This window comes from Brachionichthys hirsutus, chromosome 21, assembly GCF_040956055.1.
Source record: "Brachionichthys hirsutus isolate HB-005 chromosome 21, CSIRO-AGI_Bhir_v1, whole genome shotgun sequence".
Classification (NCBI taxonomy): domain Eukaryota; kingdom Metazoa; phylum Chordata; class Actinopteri; order Lophiiformes; family Brachionichthyidae; genus Brachionichthys; species Brachionichthys hirsutus.
Genome location: NC_090917.1, coordinates 257941 through 276801, shown reverse-complemented (window position 1 = coordinate 276801; position 18861 = coordinate 257941). Strand labels below are relative to the sequence as shown.

Sequence of the window (18861 nt, the reverse complement as noted above, 5' to 3'; positions counted from 1 at the left end):
GTGTGTCCAGTTTGGGAGCGTCGGTCCGATGGCGATCACGTTGAGTCAGAGTCTGGGCCAGAACCTCGGCATGCTGAGGAGCAAGGAGCATCTGGCTGCTGGTGAGACGGACGGACGGGGGGGGGGGGGGAACCCGGGGGAACGGGGAGAACCCGGGGGAACGGGGGGAACGGGGAGAACCCGGGGGAGACACGGGGGGAACAGGTAGACCCGGGGAGACACGGGGGGAACAGGTAGACCCGGGGAGACACGGGGGGAACGGGGAGAACCCGGGGAGACACGGGGGGAACAGGTAGACCTGGGGAGACACGGGGGGAACGGGGAGAACCCGGGGAGACACGGGGGGAACAGGTAGACCCGGGGAGACACGGGGGGAACGGGGAGAACCCGGGGAGACACGGGGGGAACAGGTAGACCCGGGGAGACACGGGGGGAACGGGGAGAACCCGGGGAGACACGGGGGGAACAGGTAGACCCGGGGAGACACGGGGGGAACGGGGAGAACCCGGGGAGACACGGGGGGAACAGGTAGACCCGGGGAGACACGGGGGGAACGGGGAGAACCCGGGGGGAACATCAGACCCCTCACACACACACAGGCCCATCAGTGACCCCCCCCCCCTGTGTGTCCAGCAGCCTGCAGGTGTCCCGACCCCTGGCTGGGCTGCATCATGGAGGACACCGGGTGAGCTTCAGCACTAAACCTGTCCAGCATGAGACCCGGACCAGAACGTAGTCTGGCCCGGGTTGGACCCGTCGCTGTCTGTGTCTCCATCAGTTACTACCTGTCCAGGAAGTTCTCCCGCTGCAGCGTGGACCAGTACCTACGGTTCCTCCAGCTGGGGGGGGGCAGCTGCCTCTTCAACAAGCCCAGTAAGGTGCGGCCAGTCGGCAGGTCCCACGGACAGAGTGGAAACGCTTCCTCCAGAGTGGAGACGCTTCCTCCAGAGTGGAAACGCTTCCTCCAGAGTGGAAACGCTTCCTCCAGAGTGGAAACGCTTCCTCCAGAGTGGAGACGCTTCCTCCAGAGTGGAGACGCTTCCTCCTCATGGGAAACGCTTCCTCCAGAGTGGAAACACTTCCTCATCAGTGGAAACGCTTCCTCCAGAGTGGAAACGCTTCCTCCAGAGTGGAAACGCTTCCTCCAGAGTGGAAACGCTTCCTCCAGAGTGGAGACGCTTCCTCCAGAGTGGAGACGCTTCCTCCTCATGGAAACGCTTCCTCCAGAGTGGAAACGCTTCCTCCAGAGTGGAGACGCTTCCTCCTCATAGAAACGCTTCCTCCAGAGTGGAGACGCTTCCTCCTCATGGAAACGCTTCCTCCAGAGTGGAAACACTTCCTCATCAGTGGAAACGCTTCCTCCAGAGTGGAGACGCTTCCTCCAGAGTGGAAACGCTTCCTCCTCAGTGGAAACGCTTCCTCCAGAGTGGAGACGCTTCCTCCAGAGTGGAAACGCTTCCTCCTCAGTGGAAACGCTTCCTCCAGAGTGGAGACGCTTCCTCCAGAGTGGAAACGCTTCCTCCTCAGTGGAAACGCTTCCTCCAGAGTGGAGATGCTTCCTCCTCATGGAAACGCTTCCTTCGGAGTGGAAACACTTCCTCATCAGTGGAAACGCTTCCTCCAGAGTGGAAACGCTTCCTCCTCATGGAAACGCTTCCTCCTCAGTGGAAACGCTTCCTCCTCAGTGGAAACGCTTCCTCCTTGGATGAAACGCTTCCTTTTTCTCTGAAATAAAAAGTCTCACAACTTTTCCTTTAACTTCTGAACAATATTTTTTATTTTTTTTATGTTTGACTTCCTGCTGAGTGTCTTTTGCTTTCCGTCCCGCAGCTGTTGGACCCCCCCCGACTGTGGGAACGGGTTTGTGGAGCCGGGGGAGGAGTGTGACTGCGGCTCCATCGTAGTGAGTTTATTCAGTGTTTGGCCAGCAGGGGGCGTGGAGGACACCCAGACTAAACCCCCCCCCCTCACCTGTAGGACTGTTCCCGGAGCGGCGCCGCCTGCTGCAAGAAGTGCACCCTTACCCACAATGCAATGTGCGGCAGCGGGCTCTGCTGCAGGGGCTGCAAGGTGAGCTCCTCCCCTCTAGGTGGCGGTCTCTTCTCGTTTACCTGTCTGCTCTTCTTCTGTAGTACGAGCTGAGAGGAGTGACCTGCCGCGATGCCGTCAACGACTGTGACATCCCAGAGACCTGCACGGGAGACTCCGGCCAGGTGAGGGACACCTGGTCCCAGGGTCCTGGGACGGGGACGATGACGTCCTCTCTCTCTCTCTCTCTCTCCCTCACAGTGTCCTCACAATGTCCACAAACTGGACGGCTACACCTGTGACGCTGGACAGGTAAACCGCGGAGCAGACGCTGCAGGACGAGCTCCTGTCCTCTCGCTAATCCTCTTCGTCCTCAGGGCCGTTGCTATGGCGCCCGCTGTCGGACCAGAGACGCCCAGTGCCGGACGCTGTGGGGCTACAGTAGGTTCCCGCGGAGCGTCTTCATCGGCGGGTTCTGGTTCCGGTCGTGATGAAGACTTCCTGTCCTCTCAGACGCGGCCGAGCGGTTCTGCTACGAGAAGCTGAACTCCGAGGGCACGGCGGACGGGAACTGTGGTCCGGACCCGTCGGGCCCGGGGTGGCTCCGGTGCAACAAGCAGTGAGTGAGCAGCGTACCGGGGGGGCGTGGCCGGGGGGCGTGGCCGGCGCCGCTGACCCCCGGCCGTCCTCCTGTCCATCAGGGACGTCCTGTGTGGGCTGCTGCTGTGCACCAACCTGAGCGCCGGGCCGAGCTTCGGGGAGCTGCAGGGGGCGCTCACGGGTCGGACCGTCCACCACCAGAACCGCTTCATGGACTGCAGGTCGGGTCCCCCCCCCCCACGGTGAGAACGCAGCATCAGGAGGGGACAGGCGGCGTGTAACAGTGTACGCCGTGTGACGCTCAGGGGGGGCCACGCGGTGCTGGACGACGGACTGGACCTGGGCTACGTGGAGGACGGCGCCCCCTGCGGGCCCAACATGATGTGTCTGGAGCGGCGCTGCCTCGCCGTCCCCCCCTTTAACCTCAGCAGCTGCCCGGGCTCCTCGTCCTCGGGGGTCTGCTCCCACCACGGGGTGAGTGTCGCCGCGGCCCCGCCCGCCCCCGGGGGGGCCGCTCTGAACCCGTCCTCCCGTGTTCCCGCCCACCCTCGGGGGGGCGCTCTGAACCCGTCCTCCCTTGTGTGTATGTGGCCCCGCCCACCCTCGGGGGGGCGCTCTGAACCCCTGTCCTCCCGTGTCCCCACCCACCCTCGGGGGGGCCGCTCTGAACCCCTGCCCCCCCGTGTCCCCGCCCACCCTCGGGGGGGCCGCTCTGAACCCCTGCCCCCCCGTGTCCCCGGCAGACCTGCAGCAACGAGGTGAAGTGCATCTGTGATCCGGACCACACGGGGACGGACTGCAGCGTCTTCGACCCCGTCCCCGTCCCGACGGCGCCGGGGGGGCCGGAGAAGCACAAAGGTGAGTTCCTGTTAGAAGAGCCCCCCCCCAGTGCTCCAGTAGAGGGGGGGCCGGTCCGTTATGTTCTCCTCCTGCCTTCATCCCACAGGTCCCACCGGAACCAACATCATCATCGGATCAGTCGCCGGGGCGGTCCTGGTGGCGGCGATAGTCCTGGGGGGCACCGGCTGGGGGTTTAAGTAAGCCCCCGTCTGCTAAGCTCCCTCACCTGAGGCTCACCTGAGGCCCGTCTGGGTCTGTTGTAGCACGTTCACATCACACGTGAAGCGGGACCGGTTAGCGCTGGACCGGTTAGCGTTGGACCGGTTAGCGCTGGACCGGTTAGCGCTGGACCGGTTAGCGTTGTACCGGTTAGCGTTGGACCGGTTAGCGTTGGACCGGTTAGCGCTGGACCGGTTAGCGTTGGACCGGTTAGCGCTGGACCGGTTAGCGCTGGACCGGTTAGCGCTGGACCGGTTAGCGCTGGACCGGTTAGCGTTGTACCAGTTAGCGTTGGACCGGTTAGCGTTGGACCGGTTAGCGCTGGACCGGTTAGCGCTGGACCGGTTAGCGTTGTACCGGTTAGCGTTGGACCGGTTAGCGTTGGACCGGTTAGCGCTGGACCGGTTAGCGTTGGACCGGTTAGCGCTGGACCGGTTAGCGTTGGACCGGTTAGCGCTGGACCGGTTAGCGTTGGACCGGTTAGCGCTGGACCGGTTAGCGTTGGACCGGTTAGCGTTGGACCGGTTAGCGCTGGACCGGTTAGCGTTGGACCGGTTAGCGCTGGACCGGTTAGCGTTGGACCGGGTTAGCGTTGGACCGGTTAGCGCTGGACCGGTTAGCGCTGGACCGGTTAGCGTTGGACCAGTTAGCGTTGGACCGGTTAGCGCTGGACCGGTTAGCGCTGGACCGGTTAGCGTTGGACCGGTTAGCGCTGGACCGGCTCTCATTGGCCAGTCTCGTTTCTGCATCGGCACCCTGCTGGATCTCCATGGCGACTGTCCTCCGTGACGCCGTGTCTCCGGCGTGGCCGGTCCCGCTGGCGTCTCACGTTTGGTGCGAACGCGTCACCGATTTATCGGCGCCTCGCTCCGCTTTGATCTGTCCCGCCCGGGAGCAGCAGCTGATCGTCTCACCTGATCGTCTCACCTGTCCTCTGTCTTTGTCTTCCTGCTTCACCGCGGATCCAGAAACATCCGGAGGGGAAGGTATGACCCCGCCTACGAGTCCTGATCCCTGATCACCAGAGTCCAGACTCGGTTCCGGTCCTTTCCCAGTTCAGTCCAAAACGACCCGGAATAAAACACGACACCGCGTCTAGTTATTACCTGATTAACTCACCAGTTAACTCGTCAATGTGAGGATTCTGTTATCTTACAAAACACCTGGAGAAGAAGAGACTAGTTTAAAACACCTGGAGAAGAAGAGACTAGTTTAAAAGACCTGAAGAAGAAGAGACTAGTTTAAAAGACCTGAAGAAGAAGAGACTAGTTTTAAACCTGGACGTCGATCGAACCGCTTGAAATCATTCAGTAGCTTCCCGATCTCTCTCTCTCTCTCTCTCTCCCTCCCTCCCTCCCTCTCTCCATTCCTCATCTTCCCCTCCTCATCTTCTTTCTTCTTCGTCCCCCAGGTCTTCTGGCGTTTGACTCGTACAGTCTGTCTGAAGAAACGAAACGAAGACGTCTTCCTCGGCCCGTTTTCTGCTTCCTGTTTTCTGGATGGACTCCTCCTCCTCCTCCTCCTCCAGCGGCCTTAGCGACTGTTACTATGCTTTAAGCGATGGACCGGGTTTTTACGAGATTCACTGCTACGTCTTTCACCGACAGACCGACCCGTGTTCCACGTGGGTTTGTTCTGGTGTCAGTAGAACCCCGGTTCCACAGCGATGCAGAATCAGGAAGTCCTGCAGGAAGGTGACCATATTAGGGTTCTATGTAAATTGCTGCTGTGTAAGGAAATAAAACATCCATCAACGGTTTCTGGTCCAGACGGGTTTCTGGTCCTGACGGGTTTCTGGTCCTGACGGGTTTCTGGTCCAGACGGGTTTCTGGTCCTGACGGGTTTCTGGTCCTGACGGGTTTCTGGTCCTGACGGGTTTCTGGTCCAGACGGGTTTCTGGTCCTGACGGGTTTCTGTACCGACTTTAAGAACCTGTCCTGGGACTCCATTACTAGAACACCACAGTCCCTCTGGGTCCGGGTCCGGGGTGGATTCAGTAATTTATTTTTGGACCGTGGTTCCGGATGTTGCTCTGGACCCGGAGGCGGGTCTCCTGGTGAGAGATGAGACGATGACGGTACTGTCAAAATAAAAGTCAGAGAGAGAGCAGTGATTTTATATTTTAATATCAGTGGGTGAGGTTTAGTCCTTGTCTAGATTAACTAGTTTAAGTTAGTTTTAGTCCTTGTCTTACTTAACTAAATAAAATAAAACAGCTTGTGTCTATAAAGTTTTTAAAAATCTTGAACTCCAACATTTTAACGGTATGAAAACCAAAAGTCTCCTAATGAGGCCATTGCATTATCTTACACTGCCCTCTAGTGGACGGAAGCTCCAATGACCACGTGACGCGTCTCATTCAGGAGTGACGTCATTTTAAAGCTCCTGACGTGCGTCTCTGAACTGGTCTCAGCAGGGATCACCTGATGTCCACCAGGTGTCGCTGTCGTCCAATAGACGGCCTCCGGAGCCTGAAGGTGATGCTGCGTGTTTCCGTCCACTGTTGGACCTCCTCCAGGATAAGCCTGACCCCGCCTCCAGGTGGATCCAGGGTGAAGGCCACGCCCCGTTCTGTCTGTGGGAGTCTGGCCTGTTATCGAGGACACGATGGACTTTAGTCTGATCGCTGGTTTCATCACGTTACTGACAGCGTCTCATCGGGGGAAGTTTCAACGTTTGAAAGTTCCCCCGGGATGGAAACACGCCCCCCCCCCGGATGGCTCCTCCCTCGCAGCGTTTCTCTTTCTCATTCTTGCTGCTCAATTTTCCATCCTTGACTTTCCGTCTCTCTTTCCAAAGTCCACAAGCTGTTGCACAACATCTCTGCAGCGTGCTTGACTGACAGCACCCGTTGCACATTCTGCAGCGTGTGTGTGTGTGTGCGTGCGCGTGTAAGGGGGGGGGGGGGGGGGGGTCTAGGCATTGCAGCTTCATTTCAGCATTTGGGAAAGCAGCAACAAAAAGCAGTCCAAAGGTTGTGGAGCCGCGATTCGTCCCCCAGAGGGCTGTGTGTTGACTTAAGGGTTAATGAATGGAGGGTTGGGGGCTGCAGGGGTTGGGGGGGGGGGGTCCCGCTTTCCCAGGAAGGGAGTCGAGAACGAGAGTTGGAGACAAAGACGAGGAAGCCGGGAGCGTCTGAAGCCGTGTGCAGAGCCGCTCCTTGAAGCAGGACGTGTCCCACATGCCAGTAAAGCAGCTAGCATGTCGGGGGGGGGGGGGGGGGGGGGGGGGCAGCTGGGGAGACAAAGCAGGAGCAGGGGGCCGGCCTCCGTGTGGGAGGGGGCAGTAAATGTTTGTGAGGAGACTCCTCTGGAAGTTGCAGGTTTTCTCGTCCACCATGCAGCGGGGCTGGACTCTCCGCCGGGTCGCGGCGCTCCTGCTGGGCCTGACGGGCCTCCTGGTGGGGGGGTCCGACCTGCAGCATCACGGCTACGAGGACATGGTGCGCGCCCTGTTTGCGGTGCAGAGCGAATGCCCCTACGTCACACGCATGTACAGCATCGGGCGCAGCGTGGAGGGGCGCCACCTCTACGTCCTGGAGTTCAGCGACGTCCCCGGCGTCCACGAAGCGCGTGAGTCTCCTCCAGAACCGTAACCAGAACCAGACAGAGAACACTCTAACTCCCAGCAGCCTGAAATAGGAGAGCGGCAGCGGCCTCAAGGACCGCGGCCATTTCCTGTCACCTCTAAGTGGCGCTAGAGTCGGCGCTGCAGCGGCGACCGCGCTGAGCAGAAAGCAGCACGGCTAACAGGAAGCCACGCCGGCCACGCCACAGACTCCCGTCAGCCAATCAGCATCGAGATGCTCGGGACGCGTTGCCGTTTGTTTACTTCAGTCCCATTAGCATTAGCATTAGCGTACGCTACAGGTACTTTACTTTGAGTACTAGTGTTTGCTGATGATACCACACTTACACGTTGAGAGTACGGCTGTCGTTAACCTGAACCCCCGTTTCAGGAGATCCGTCTCAGATTTCAGGTTTTCAGGGGTTTGATAAACGTCTGAAGGTCGTGACCTTGTCGTCGCTCTGAGGCGACCTCTGCTCACGTTGACCCTTCCTTCAGCAGAACAGACTCAGTTTTTGTGCTGATTATAGAAAGTGATTGAAATAGCTCCGCCTCCTCTTCTTCCTCTTCCTCCTCCTCCTCCTCTTCCTCCTCCTCTTCTTCCTCCCTCCGCCAGTGGAACCAGAGGTCAAGTACGTGGGCAACATGCACGGTAACGAGGTCCTGGGCCGGGAGCTCCTCATCAAGTTCTCCCAGTTCCTTTGTGAGGAGTACCGGGCTGGAAGCCATCGGATCAGGACCCTGATCCACGACACCCGGATCCACATCCTGCCCTCCATGAACCCCGACGGCTACGAGGTGGCGGCCCGACAGGTAACCGGTTCCAGGTCCTACCCGGTGGTCGTGAAGGATCAGTTCCGAGTCGTGCTCCAGAGTGAAACGGTTCTGTCTGCGGCTCACAGGGTCCAGAGTTCAACGGCTACCTGGTGGGTCGAGGGAACTCCAGAGAGATCGACCTGAACCGGAACTTTCCGGACCTGAACGCCCTCATGTACTACTACGAGAAGACCAAAGGACAGAACCACCACCTTCCCCTGCCGGACAACTGGCAGCAGCAGGTGAGACGGCGCCATCTGCTTCCTGTCCTCAGCGCGATGTTCTGGAGGTGTTTGGACCTGTCGAGGTTCTGGAGGTGTTTGGACCTGTAGATGTTCTGGAGGTGTTCGGACTGTCGAGGTTCTGGAGGTGCTTGGACTGTCGAGGTTCTGGAGGTGTTCGGACTGTCGAGGTTCTGGAGTTGTTTGGACTGTCGAGGTTCTGGAGGTGTTCGGACTGTCGAGGTTCTGGAGGTGTTTGGACCTGTCGATGTTCTGGAGGTGTTCGGATTGTTGAGGTTCTGGAGGTGTTTGGACTGTCGAGGTTCTGGAGGTGTTCGGACTGTCGAGGTTCTGGAGGTGTTTGGACCTGTCGAGGTTCTGGAGGTGTTTGGACTGTCGAGGTTCTGGAGGTGTTTGGACCTGTCGATGTTCTGGAGGTGTTCGGATTGTTGAGGTTCTGGAGGTGTTTGGACTGTCGAGGTTCTGGAGGTGTTCGGACTGTCGAGGTTCTGGAGGTGTTTGGACCTGTCGAGGTTCTGGAGGTGTTTGGACCTGTCGATGTTCTGGAGGTGTTCGGATTGTTGAGGTTCTGGAGGTGTTCGGACTGTCGAGGTTCTGGAGGTGTTCGGACCTGTTTCTAACAGTCTCGTTCGTCCACAGGTTGAACCGGAGACGTTAGCGGTCATAAAATGGCTGCAGAACTACAACTTCGTCCTGTCGGCCAACCTCCACGGGGGGGCGGTGGTCGCCAACTACCCCTTCGACAGGTCCAGAGACCCTCGCATCCGAGGCAGGACCACCTACGCCGCCACCTCGGACGACAAGATCTTCAGGAAGGTACGCCGTGGATGGCGGCGTCCTCCTGGACGCTGCAGACGTCTGACCGTGTGTCTCTGGGCAGCTGGCGAGGACGTACTCCTACGCCCACGGCTGGATGCACAAGGGCTGGAACTGTGGCGACTTCTTCAACGAGGGCATCACCAACGGAGCCAGCTGGTACTCCCTGTCCAAAGGTGAGCCACGCCCCCGGAGACACGGAGCGCCGGACTCACCGAGACCGTCGAGCAATAACTCCGCTTTCGTACGGGAGGCAGGTAGGAAGGGGGTCGACCAGACCTCCACCCATCCGGGAGGTCGGGGCTCCGGTCCAGCTCCGACCGGTTCATCTGACACAATAATCTCACCTCTGACGTCTAAATACTGGATCAAGTGAAACGGTCCCGGTTCACCTGTGACCCGACCTCTGATCTGAACCTGAGCGGGTTCTTTCTGTGTCTCAGGTATGCAGGACTTCAACTACCTGTACACCAACTGCTTTGAGATCACCTTGGAGTTGAGCTGCGATAAGTTCCCCCCGGCGTCGGCGCTGCCGAGAGAATGGCTGGGCAACAGGGAGGCACTGGTTTCGTACCTGGAACAGGTAAGAACACAGAAACCGCCCGGTCTGATGCCCTGGAGCCAGAGACCGAAGCTCATGCGTGGACAGACTCCTTGTCTTTGGGACATCGTCGGGGAGGAACCGGTGACGGGGTATCTGGGGCAGTCCTCACATTCGTGTGCAGTCCCACTGGGACGAGGAAGGACTTGGAAAGGACTTGATCCGACTTGCACTGATCACAGCGGCCAAACACACGGACACGCCCGACTCGCCTGTTTTGACTTGTATTTTGTTGTAGACAAACGATTCCAGTCAGAATTTGTTGAGATGAAAAGCGACGTGCACGTGCGTCTCCCTTTCCAGGTGCATCATGGGATAAAAGGGATGGTGTACGATCAGAACAACAACCCCGTCAGCAACGCCGAGGTCTCAGTGGCGGGCATCGACCACGACGTGACGAGCGGTGAGGGCGGTGCTAGGTTTACCCTTTAGCAGGACGAACGTGAGTGCGTCTGCAGTACGCCCTCTAGTGGCCGCGGAGAGAAACAACACTGCATCTTCTTTTATTTCTTTCCTCTTGGTTCTGAATTAAATATTTAAAACCCTAAAACCGGAATGAAAACATACTCTCTGTAATATTTCTGAGGTTTTCATGATGTCATCATGTAATTAATTAGCTAGTTGGATGAGTTTCTCTTTCCTAATGCTATCGCATTAGCCTTTACCTATTAGCATAAAGTATCCGGACTCCTGGACTGAAACCGGATCTCGTGGCTCACAATGAAGCTGCTGAGCTCAGGACCGGGTCCGGTTTAGGATTAGCCGTCTCACCTCTTCCACGGTTCCTCCAGGTGTGGGCGGGGACTACTTCCGACTGCTGCTGCCAGGTACGTACACCGTGACGGCGTCGGCCCCGGGGTACCTGCCCTCCACCAGCACAGTGACGGTGGGACCAGCCGAGGCCATGCAGGTGTGTTTCCGTCGGGCGGCTCACATGGTCCAGAATAAAGACATATGAGGACATCTTTGCTCGCCGTCTTTTCTCCACAGTTTCATTTTTACTTGAAAACGGCGCCAAAACAGAACCTGAAAGTGAAGCCACACAACAGCAGGAAGAACCTGTCGTCCCCCAAGAGCCCCCTAAAGCTGGGCCCCAGATGAGACGGACGGCAGCGTGGACACGCATGTACTGGACGTAGTCCTAGTCATTGTAGTCATACGGTCGTTTGGTGATCAATAAACTCTCTGGTGTATTTACTGATGAAGGCGTTACTGTCATTTGATGAAATGTGAAAGTGATAATAAAGGAATGTCTTTGCTGTGTTTATTTTTAATCTCTTAATGTCTGAAGCTCTGTCCCCGCAATGAGCTGGCGACTCATCCAGAGTGTGCCCCGCCTCTCACCTGTAGTCAGCTGGGATAGGCTCCAGCAGCACCTGTAGACGAAACGATTAAGGGCAACGACAAGAAGATGGATGGATGGAAGGATGATGGATGATTGATGGATGGTGGATGGATGATGGATGGATGATGGATGATGGATGAATGATGGGTGGGTGGATTATTGATGGATGATTGATGGATGGATGGATGGATGATTGATGGATGATGGATGATTGATGGATGATGGATGGATGGATTATTGATGGATGATTGATGGATGGATGGAAGGATGATGGATGATTGATGAATGATTGATGGATGATGGATGAATGATTGATGGATGATGGATGGATGATGGATGGATGATGGATGGATGATTGATGGATGATGGATGATTGATGGATGATTGATGGATGATGCATGATGGATGGATGGATTATTGATGGATGATTGATGGATGGATGGAAGGATGATGGATGATTGATGGATGATTGATGGATGATGGATGGATGATTGATGGATGATGGATGGATGATGGATGGATGATTGATGGATGATGGATGATTGATGGATGATTGATGGATGATGGATGGATGGATTATGGATGGGGCTCCTGCAGGGGGCAGCAGGACCATTGGTGGTTCACAGAAACTGATGAAGACCTCTTCCCAGAGCCCCCGTCAGAGCATAACAGCCGTGCTGAGTCCTGTTGTTGAAGATGACCTTTGACCCCACCTGGAAAGTCACTGGACCAGATCCTCCTCAGAATTCTGGATCTGGATCCTCGGACTAAAAATAATCTGGACACAATAGTTTAACCTGCCGGACAGAGGAAGGACGTTTGTCCCCTCGGGATTCAGGGTGGTGAAGACAAGCGGTCTCCACCCGTCCTCAGCGGGACAATAGAACAAGTCATTTGATGTTGAACACAACAGCTGATTGTACCCCGCCCTCAGAGCCGGTCAGCGAATGAAGCGTCCACTCTGAGGAGACAAAGGCCGTCCTCAGCCCGGGTCTGGATGGGACGGCGCAGACGGAGGACATGTTGGTCCGATGAAGACCAGCAGACGACTCGCTCCCATTCATTGACTCAGAGGTGATGGGGAAACTACGTCAGCCAATCAGAGGGCAGCAAGATCAAAACAAGGTGAGTCTTTGTGCGTCAGGACAAAACGACGTCCTGTGGTTTTCACTGGACAGTGATGACATCACTGCATTCCCAGATTATTTATCTTGATTTGGCTCCAGATCAGAACAGAAAGTTCTTTTTTGTTCCAGAACAGAAAGTTCTGATCTCAGGAACAGAGCCGAACCCAAAACGTCTTCAGCCCCGGGGACCCGGGGACACGCCTCACTGTGGCCGGTGGAGGACTGTCCTCCTTCTCCTCCTCAGGCTGATGATGAAGACTCACCTGCTGTCTGTCGGAGGGCACAATGACAATAAAGTTAGCTAATCTGATTATATAATCCCAGTTGTCAATGATAAAGATTTATTATTGCTTTGAACCATTTACTGGTATTTCATTGATCTCTTGTTTTTGAATTGACTGACTGTCTTTGAATAGATTTTGTGTTGCTGAATTGACTGTGTCTTTGAATAGATTTTGTGTTGCTGAATTGACTGACTGTGTCTTTGAATAGATTGTGTGTTGCTGAATTGACTGACTGTGTCTTTGAATAGATTGTGTGTTGCTGAATTGACTGACTGTGTCTTTGAATAGATGGTGTGTTGCTGAATTGACTGACTGTGTCTTTGAATAGATGTTGTGTTGCTGAATTGACTGACTGTTCCTTTGAATAGATTGTGTGTTGCTGAATTGACTGACTCTTTCTTTGAATAGATTGTGCGTTGCTGAATTGACTGACTGTGTCTTTGAATAGATTTTGTGTTGCTGAATTGACTGACTGTGTCTTTGAATAGATGGTGTGTTGCTGAATTGACTGACTGTGTCTTTGAATAGATTTTGTGTTGCTGAATTGACTGACTGTTCCTTTGAGTAGATTTTGTGTTGATGAATTGACTGACTGTGTCTTTGAATAGATTTTGTGTTGATGAATTGACTGACTGTGTCTTTGAATAGATTTTGTGTTGATGAATTGACTGACTGTTTATTTGAATAGATTGTGTGTTGCTGAATTGACTGACTGTTCCTTTGAATAGATTGTGTGTTGCTGAATTGACTGACTGTTTCTTTGAATAGATTGTGTGTTGCTGAATTGACTGACTGTGTCTTTGAATAGATTTTGTGTTGATGAATTGACTGACTGTGTCTTTGAATAGATTTTGTGTTGCTGAATTGACTGACTGTTCCTTTGAATAGATTGTGTGTTGCTGAATTGACTGACTGTTTCTTTGAATAGATTGTGTGTTGCTGAATTGACTGACTGTGTCTTTGAATAGATTTTGTGTTGCTGAATTGACTGACTGTGTCTTTGAATAGATTGTGTGTTGCTGAATTGACTGACTGTTCCTTTGAATAGATTGTGTGTTGCTGAATTGACTGACTGTGTCTTTGAATAGATTTTGTGTTGCTGAATTGACTGACTGTTCCTTTGAATAGATTGTGTGTTGCTGAATTGACTGACTCTTTCTTTGAATAGATTGTGCGTTGCTGAATTGACTGACTGTGTCTTTGAATAGATTTTGTGTTGCTGAATTGACTGACTGTGTCTTTGAATAGATTGTGTGTTGCTGAATTGACTGACTGTGTCTTTGAATAGATTGTGTGTTGCTGAATTGACTGACTGTGTCTTTGAATAGATTTTGTGTTGCTGAATTGACTGACTGTTCCTTTGAATAGATTGTGTGTTGCTGAATTGACTGACTCTTTCTTTGAATAGATTGTGCGTTGCTGAATTGACTGACTGTGTCTTTGAATAGATTTTGTGTTGCTGAATTGACTGACTGTGTCTTTGAATAGATGGTGTGTTGCTGAATTGACTGACTGTGTCTTTGAATAGATTTTGTGTTGCTGAATTGACTGACTGTTCCTTTGAGTAGATTTTGTGTTGATGAATTGACTGACTGTGTCTTTGAATAGATTTTGTGTTGATGAATTGACTGACTGTGTCTTTGAATAGATTTTGTGTTGATGAATTGACTGACTGTTTATTTGAATAGATTGTGTGTTGATGAATTGACTGACTGTGTCTTTGAGTAGATTTTGTGTTGATGAATTGACTGACTGTTTATTTGAGTAGATTGTGTGTTGCTGAATTGACTGACTGTGTCTTTGAATAGATTGTGTGTTGCTGAATTGACTGACTGTGTCTTTGAATAGATGGTGTGTTGATGAATTGATTGACTGTTTATTTGAATAGATTTTGTGTTGCTGAATTGACTGACTGTGTCTTTGAATAGATTGTGTGTTGCTGAATTGACTGACTGTGTCTTTGAATAGATTGTGTGTTGCTGAATTGACTGACTGTGTCTTTGAATAGATTGTGTGTTGCTGAATTGACTGACTGTGTCTTTGAATAGATGGTGTGTTGCTGAATTGACTGACTGTGTCTTTGAATAGATGGTGTGTTGCTGAATTGACTGACTGTGTCTTTGAATAGATTGTGTGTTGCTGAATTGACTGACTGTTCCTTTGAGTAGATTTTGTGTTGCTGAATTGACTGACTATGTCTTTGAATAGATTGTGTGTTGCTGAATTGACTGACTGTGTCTTTGAATAGATTGTGTGTTGCTGAATTGACTGACTGTGTCTTTGAATAGATGGTGTGTTGCTGAATTGACTGACTGTTCCTTTGAATAGATTTTGTGTTGCTGAATTGACTGACTGTGTCTTTGAATAGATTGTGTGTTGCTGAATTGACTGACTGTGTCTTTGAATAGATTTTGTGTTGATGAATTGACTGACTGTGTCTTTGAATAGATTGTGTGTTGCTGAATTGATCGTTGTTGCCGTGCGTGACGAAGCCCATTCTGACGTGTGACCAGCCACTGTTTCCGGCTATTGTTCAAAGAGGAAGCCGTGATTCCTGCAGAGGCAGCAAAAAGCCATTTCAAACGAGTGCTTTTGGGAACTGTGTTAACTTAAGAGCGGGTAGAATGTGTGACCTTTACAACGCAGCGGCTTGTAGTTAGCACGAGAACTAGTCATGGCTAGCCTCCGCCCACTTCCTCTGGGAAAGACACAAATTAATCCTGAAAGATTACCACACAACTATATACTATATATATATATATACTATATACTAGTCAGCCCCGGAAATAAACACGGTGGTATAAATCGACTCCCAGCGGTTGAAGATGGATGACATTAGCCTAGCCTAGCAGCACTTTAGCTTGCTGCCAAGCGTGGCATCAAAGGACGGCGTTGGAGGTTAAAGGGTCATTTTTTGTTTGTTTTGTGAACATTTTAAGAAATATAAAATAATGGAGATTTGTAGTTAGTTGTAGTAGTTAGTTAGTTGTAGTAGTTAGTTAGCTTGTTGGGTGGATGCTGATGCAATTCGTCAGGGAAAGAACACGCCAAACCTTATGTGGATCAGAACTATATTCTGATCAGTAAACATTCTGATTAAAGTCTATCGATCGATGACTGTATATTTTTGTTCAGGGACGGATAGCAGAACTGCGGCGGTACAGCGGGGTCCTGCTGCTTTTCAGTCAGGCACCGGCCGGGGCAGCTGCGCCGGTCCAGCAGTGGGTGTTGTTGTCCGTAGGCATGGAGAACCGCAGCGCGTTGACAGCTGGCGGTACCGGACCACCGGGCCCCTGTCCTCACGTCGCTAGGAGTCCTTGAGCCCGGAGAACGTGCTCGTCGTCGGTACCGGGGAGCCCGCAGCAGCGCCTCGGCTCCGGTACCGGGAGCTGCTAACGAGGAGAGTCCGCCAGCGTCAGCGGGCGGGTCGAACATCTGGCGTGACCGGATCCGGTCCTCGTCCGCCTCCCGGGGGCACCACAGGTAGGGTTCTAGCCGAATACCGGACCCATACAGACACCCCAGGAAAGTCTGAAACGGGACGGAACTCAGTGTGACGTCAGAGCAATCCGGCTCACTGACTGATGACGTCAGCCGAATGCGTGTCACCTGTGAGACTCTGGCTTTGGTCTATTCTCTTCTAAAATAGAAATCGGAATGATCCATCCCCCATCATTGATCAGCTTCATTGGTAACATCTATTGATCGGCTGCTGATCAATAACAGATGATCCCCTGACTCCCGGAGGGGTCCGGCTCTGGTTTAGCTGCTCTGCTGCTGCAAACCCGATCCAGATCCAGATCCAGATCCAGATCCAGAAAATCAATGAATGATAAAACAAATACTTTGACTGTTCTTCAGAATCAGAATACCTTTATTGATAGATTATTGATGATTTTATTGATCAACATAAACCGTCCGCCGATCGATAACCCATCCGATCATCATGGCGTCTCTGTCCTCGGGTCCGTTCATCAGAACCTTCTCGGTCTGAATTATTCAGCGGTCGCAGCAGCAGAGACACCTGAGAGGCCAGAACCGCCCCCAGAACCGCCCCCAGAACTCAGGTGTGGTCACGGCCGTGTGTGTGTGTGTGTGTGTGTGTGTGTAAAGACTGTTAAAGCGATAAAGTTTATACAAACGTCTGTAACTGACTGAACTTTGGGTCAGTATCATTATAAACCGCTAAATTATTAATATATCACTTTATTATCTTAATATATGGATATGCAGATCTCCTCCTCTTCCTCCTCCTCCTCCTCTTCCTCCTCCGTAATGTGACGATGTAAACCCAACACACACGTTATGTAATCGCATGTAGCATGTAGCATGTAGCATGTTAGCTCAGCCCTGCCTCAAGGTGGCAGCACAGCTCTGGACACCTGAGGTCCTCCTGCGTGGGGCTGTGGAAATGTTGATGAAGTTGGCTCCGCCCAGCGTGACATCAGAACTCAGAGAGGAAGTCCAGAGGCTGAGCTCATCGCCGCCGATGTTCTCGCCAAACTCGGGGGAACGTGAATGAGACTGTGACGGAGGAGGGTTTAGTTTTTCCACAGCCCCGCCCCGGGGGTCCCTCCACCCTCCCAGCGAGTCCCCATCCTGACCCGATCCGGTCCAGGATCCCCCTCAGCGGCAGAGCGCCCCCTGACCCTCATGATCGTTGAAGGCGGAGCCTAACTCACCTCAGTAAGACACAAACGAGTCTTTATTCATAGCTGCATTTAAACATGATTTGAGCCAATCAGAGTCCCTGTCCCATTCCCCTTTAGAAGGGAGGGGGAGAGAGGAAGAGGGGGAGGAGCTTGCTGCACACCCCTGTGTGTCGGAGGTCTCGTGGGATGAAATGAATCATTTTACTGTTTGAATTTTATTTGATTTTATAACCGTGTTCACTTTTTTATTGTCTGTATTTTCTGTATTTCTTAACTGTTTTTATATGATGTAAATATTATATTTTACACTGTAAAGCGTCTTTGAGTTCCCAGAAAAGCACTATATAAATAAAATGCATTATTATTATGATGAAATAATCCATCATTAATGAGGACATTGTCATGGAAACGGTGAGACGGGCGTCCCAGACTGGGTTAGGAACTTTCTTACTCGTGACATCGTGGGAAGCTCCGCCCCCTCTGACGCTACATCCACATCAAATCTTCAAGTTTGTCCATTCAATGAGACAGAGGACAAACTAAATTAAGACGTGTCACCATCCCTCTGTTCCCACGACAACCTCACAGATGTTCTGATTACGGGCGGGGCTTGTGCCAGAGTCAGCTCCTCCCCTCCTGCGATGCCGTGTGATTGGACAGGAGGTCGCGTCTCCCTGTTCTGTTTGGGTGGGACGACGGCGCTGATCCGGACGGACCGACGGGAAGCTCCACCCGGGCCGGGCTGAACGTCTAACCGACGAGTCCACGTTACCGAAAGAACATCATTGATCAGGAGGGTATCGATTACCCTCAAGAGAACCGTCAGTTCTAGAATAAACCTTTATTCTCGGTCGATTGGGTTCTCTCAGCACATTTACAGCTGGTTCTGGAGAACCTTGTTTGGACCCCATCGCTGTCCCACGCCTCGCCCTCCAGAACCGTCCCCTGTTGTGGCTTGCTGGTCTGGTGGACTCAGCGTTTTAGATGTCAACAGTCCAGAGGGTTCCACCGGGCCGTTTGACGGGCCGTCCTCCTGTCTGTCCATATGAATGGGCTGAATGGTCCACCGGGTGGACACAGAGAAGCAGCAGTTCATTGTTGGTCCCAGACCGATCAATAGGAGCTACAGCCTGTCAGCAGATCCCAGCAGGGGGTCCGGGCCGGCCCGGGAAACCAGCTACAATGGTCAGACGCAGCCACAGCGTGGACGTCCTCCGACCGGAACCGAAGGCGCCATGCTGGTCTTACAGCCGAGGCGGTCTCAGGGACCACATCGACAAGGACTAGCAGATCAGCAGTGATCGCTTCCTGTCCTCATTCTGGGACAACGTCTCTGACTGGACAAAGTGACCCGAGACATCACCATCAGATCCAGAATGTCCATACTAACCTGAGACGGGTCTCCTGAAGTTCTTGATCCAGAACCACCAGCTGGTTCTGTGTTCAGGTCTGGTGTGTGCGTGTGTGTGCGTGTGTGTGTGCGTGTGCGTGTGTGCGTGTGTGTGTGTGCGTGTGCGTGTGTGCGTGTGTGTGCGTGGGCGCGCTCACACTTGGACGTCGACAGTCTTTCCAAGTAACCTTTTGTCCTAGAACCAGAGACGGGACAGACACGGTTCTCTTTGTCCTCCTGTACGTGTGTGACAGGTGTGATGGGGGTGTGGTTTACACACCTCAGGTGAATGTCTCACGGGTCCTGGTGGTTCTCCGTCTGCAGGTTCCGAGCG

At 53.1% G+C, this 18861-nt stretch overlaps 2 protein-coding genes across 2 annotated transcripts in view; both read left to right on the top strand.

Annotated features, from left to right (window-relative positions):
- LOC137910352 (disintegrin and metalloproteinase domain-containing protein 11-like) overlaps positions 1-4698 on the top strand; it is a 7099-nt gene extending 2401 nt beyond the window's left edge. The window contains 15 exon segments of the mRNA XM_068754788.1: positions 11-101; positions 634-685; positions 779-878; positions 1831-1839; positions 1841-1903; positions 1978-2070; positions 2133-2213; positions 2290-2340; positions 2406-2469; positions 2542-2647; positions 2730-2849; positions 2934-3102; positions 3372-3486; positions 3575-3665; positions 4656-4698. Of these exon segments, the coding sequence (XP_068610889.1) occupies positions 11-101; positions 634-685; positions 779-878; positions 1831-1839; positions 1841-1903; positions 1978-2070; positions 2133-2213; positions 2290-2340; positions 2406-2469; positions 2542-2647; positions 2730-2849; positions 2934-3102; positions 3372-3486; positions 3575-3665; positions 4656-4698 (1248 nt within the window).
- A 2313-nt stretch (positions 4699-7011) lies between these two features.
- cpn1 (carboxypeptidase N, polypeptide 1) lies at positions 7012-10996 on the top strand. The gene is made up of 9 exons (XM_068754404.1): positions 7012-7259; positions 7871-8067; positions 8157-8312; positions 8952-9128; positions 9193-9304; positions 9572-9711; positions 10033-10132; positions 10521-10639; positions 10720-10996. The coding sequence occupies exons 1-9, from the start codon at positions 7025-7027 to the stop codon at positions 10828-10830; spliced, it is 1347 nt and encodes a 448-aa protein (XP_068610505.1). The 5' UTR covers positions 7012-7024; the 3' UTR covers positions 10831-10996.
- The last annotated feature ends 7865 nt before the right edge of the window (positions 10997-18861 follow it).

Bases quoted from the DNA above. Each gene is read 5' to 3' on its own strand.
- cpn1 (XM_068754404.1), top strand. From the start codon at position 7,025: ATGCAGCGGGGCTGGACTCTCCGCCGGGTCGCGGCGCTCCTGCTGGGC. The intron at 9,129-9,192 runs GTACGCCGTGGA...GTCTCTGGGCAG, and splicing joins ACGACAAGATCTTCAGGAAG to CTGGCGAGGACGTACTCCTA. The intron at 10,640-10,719 runs GTGTGTTTCCGT...TTTTCTCCACAG, and splicing joins GACCAGCCGAGGCCATGCAG to TTTCATTTTTACTTGAAAAC.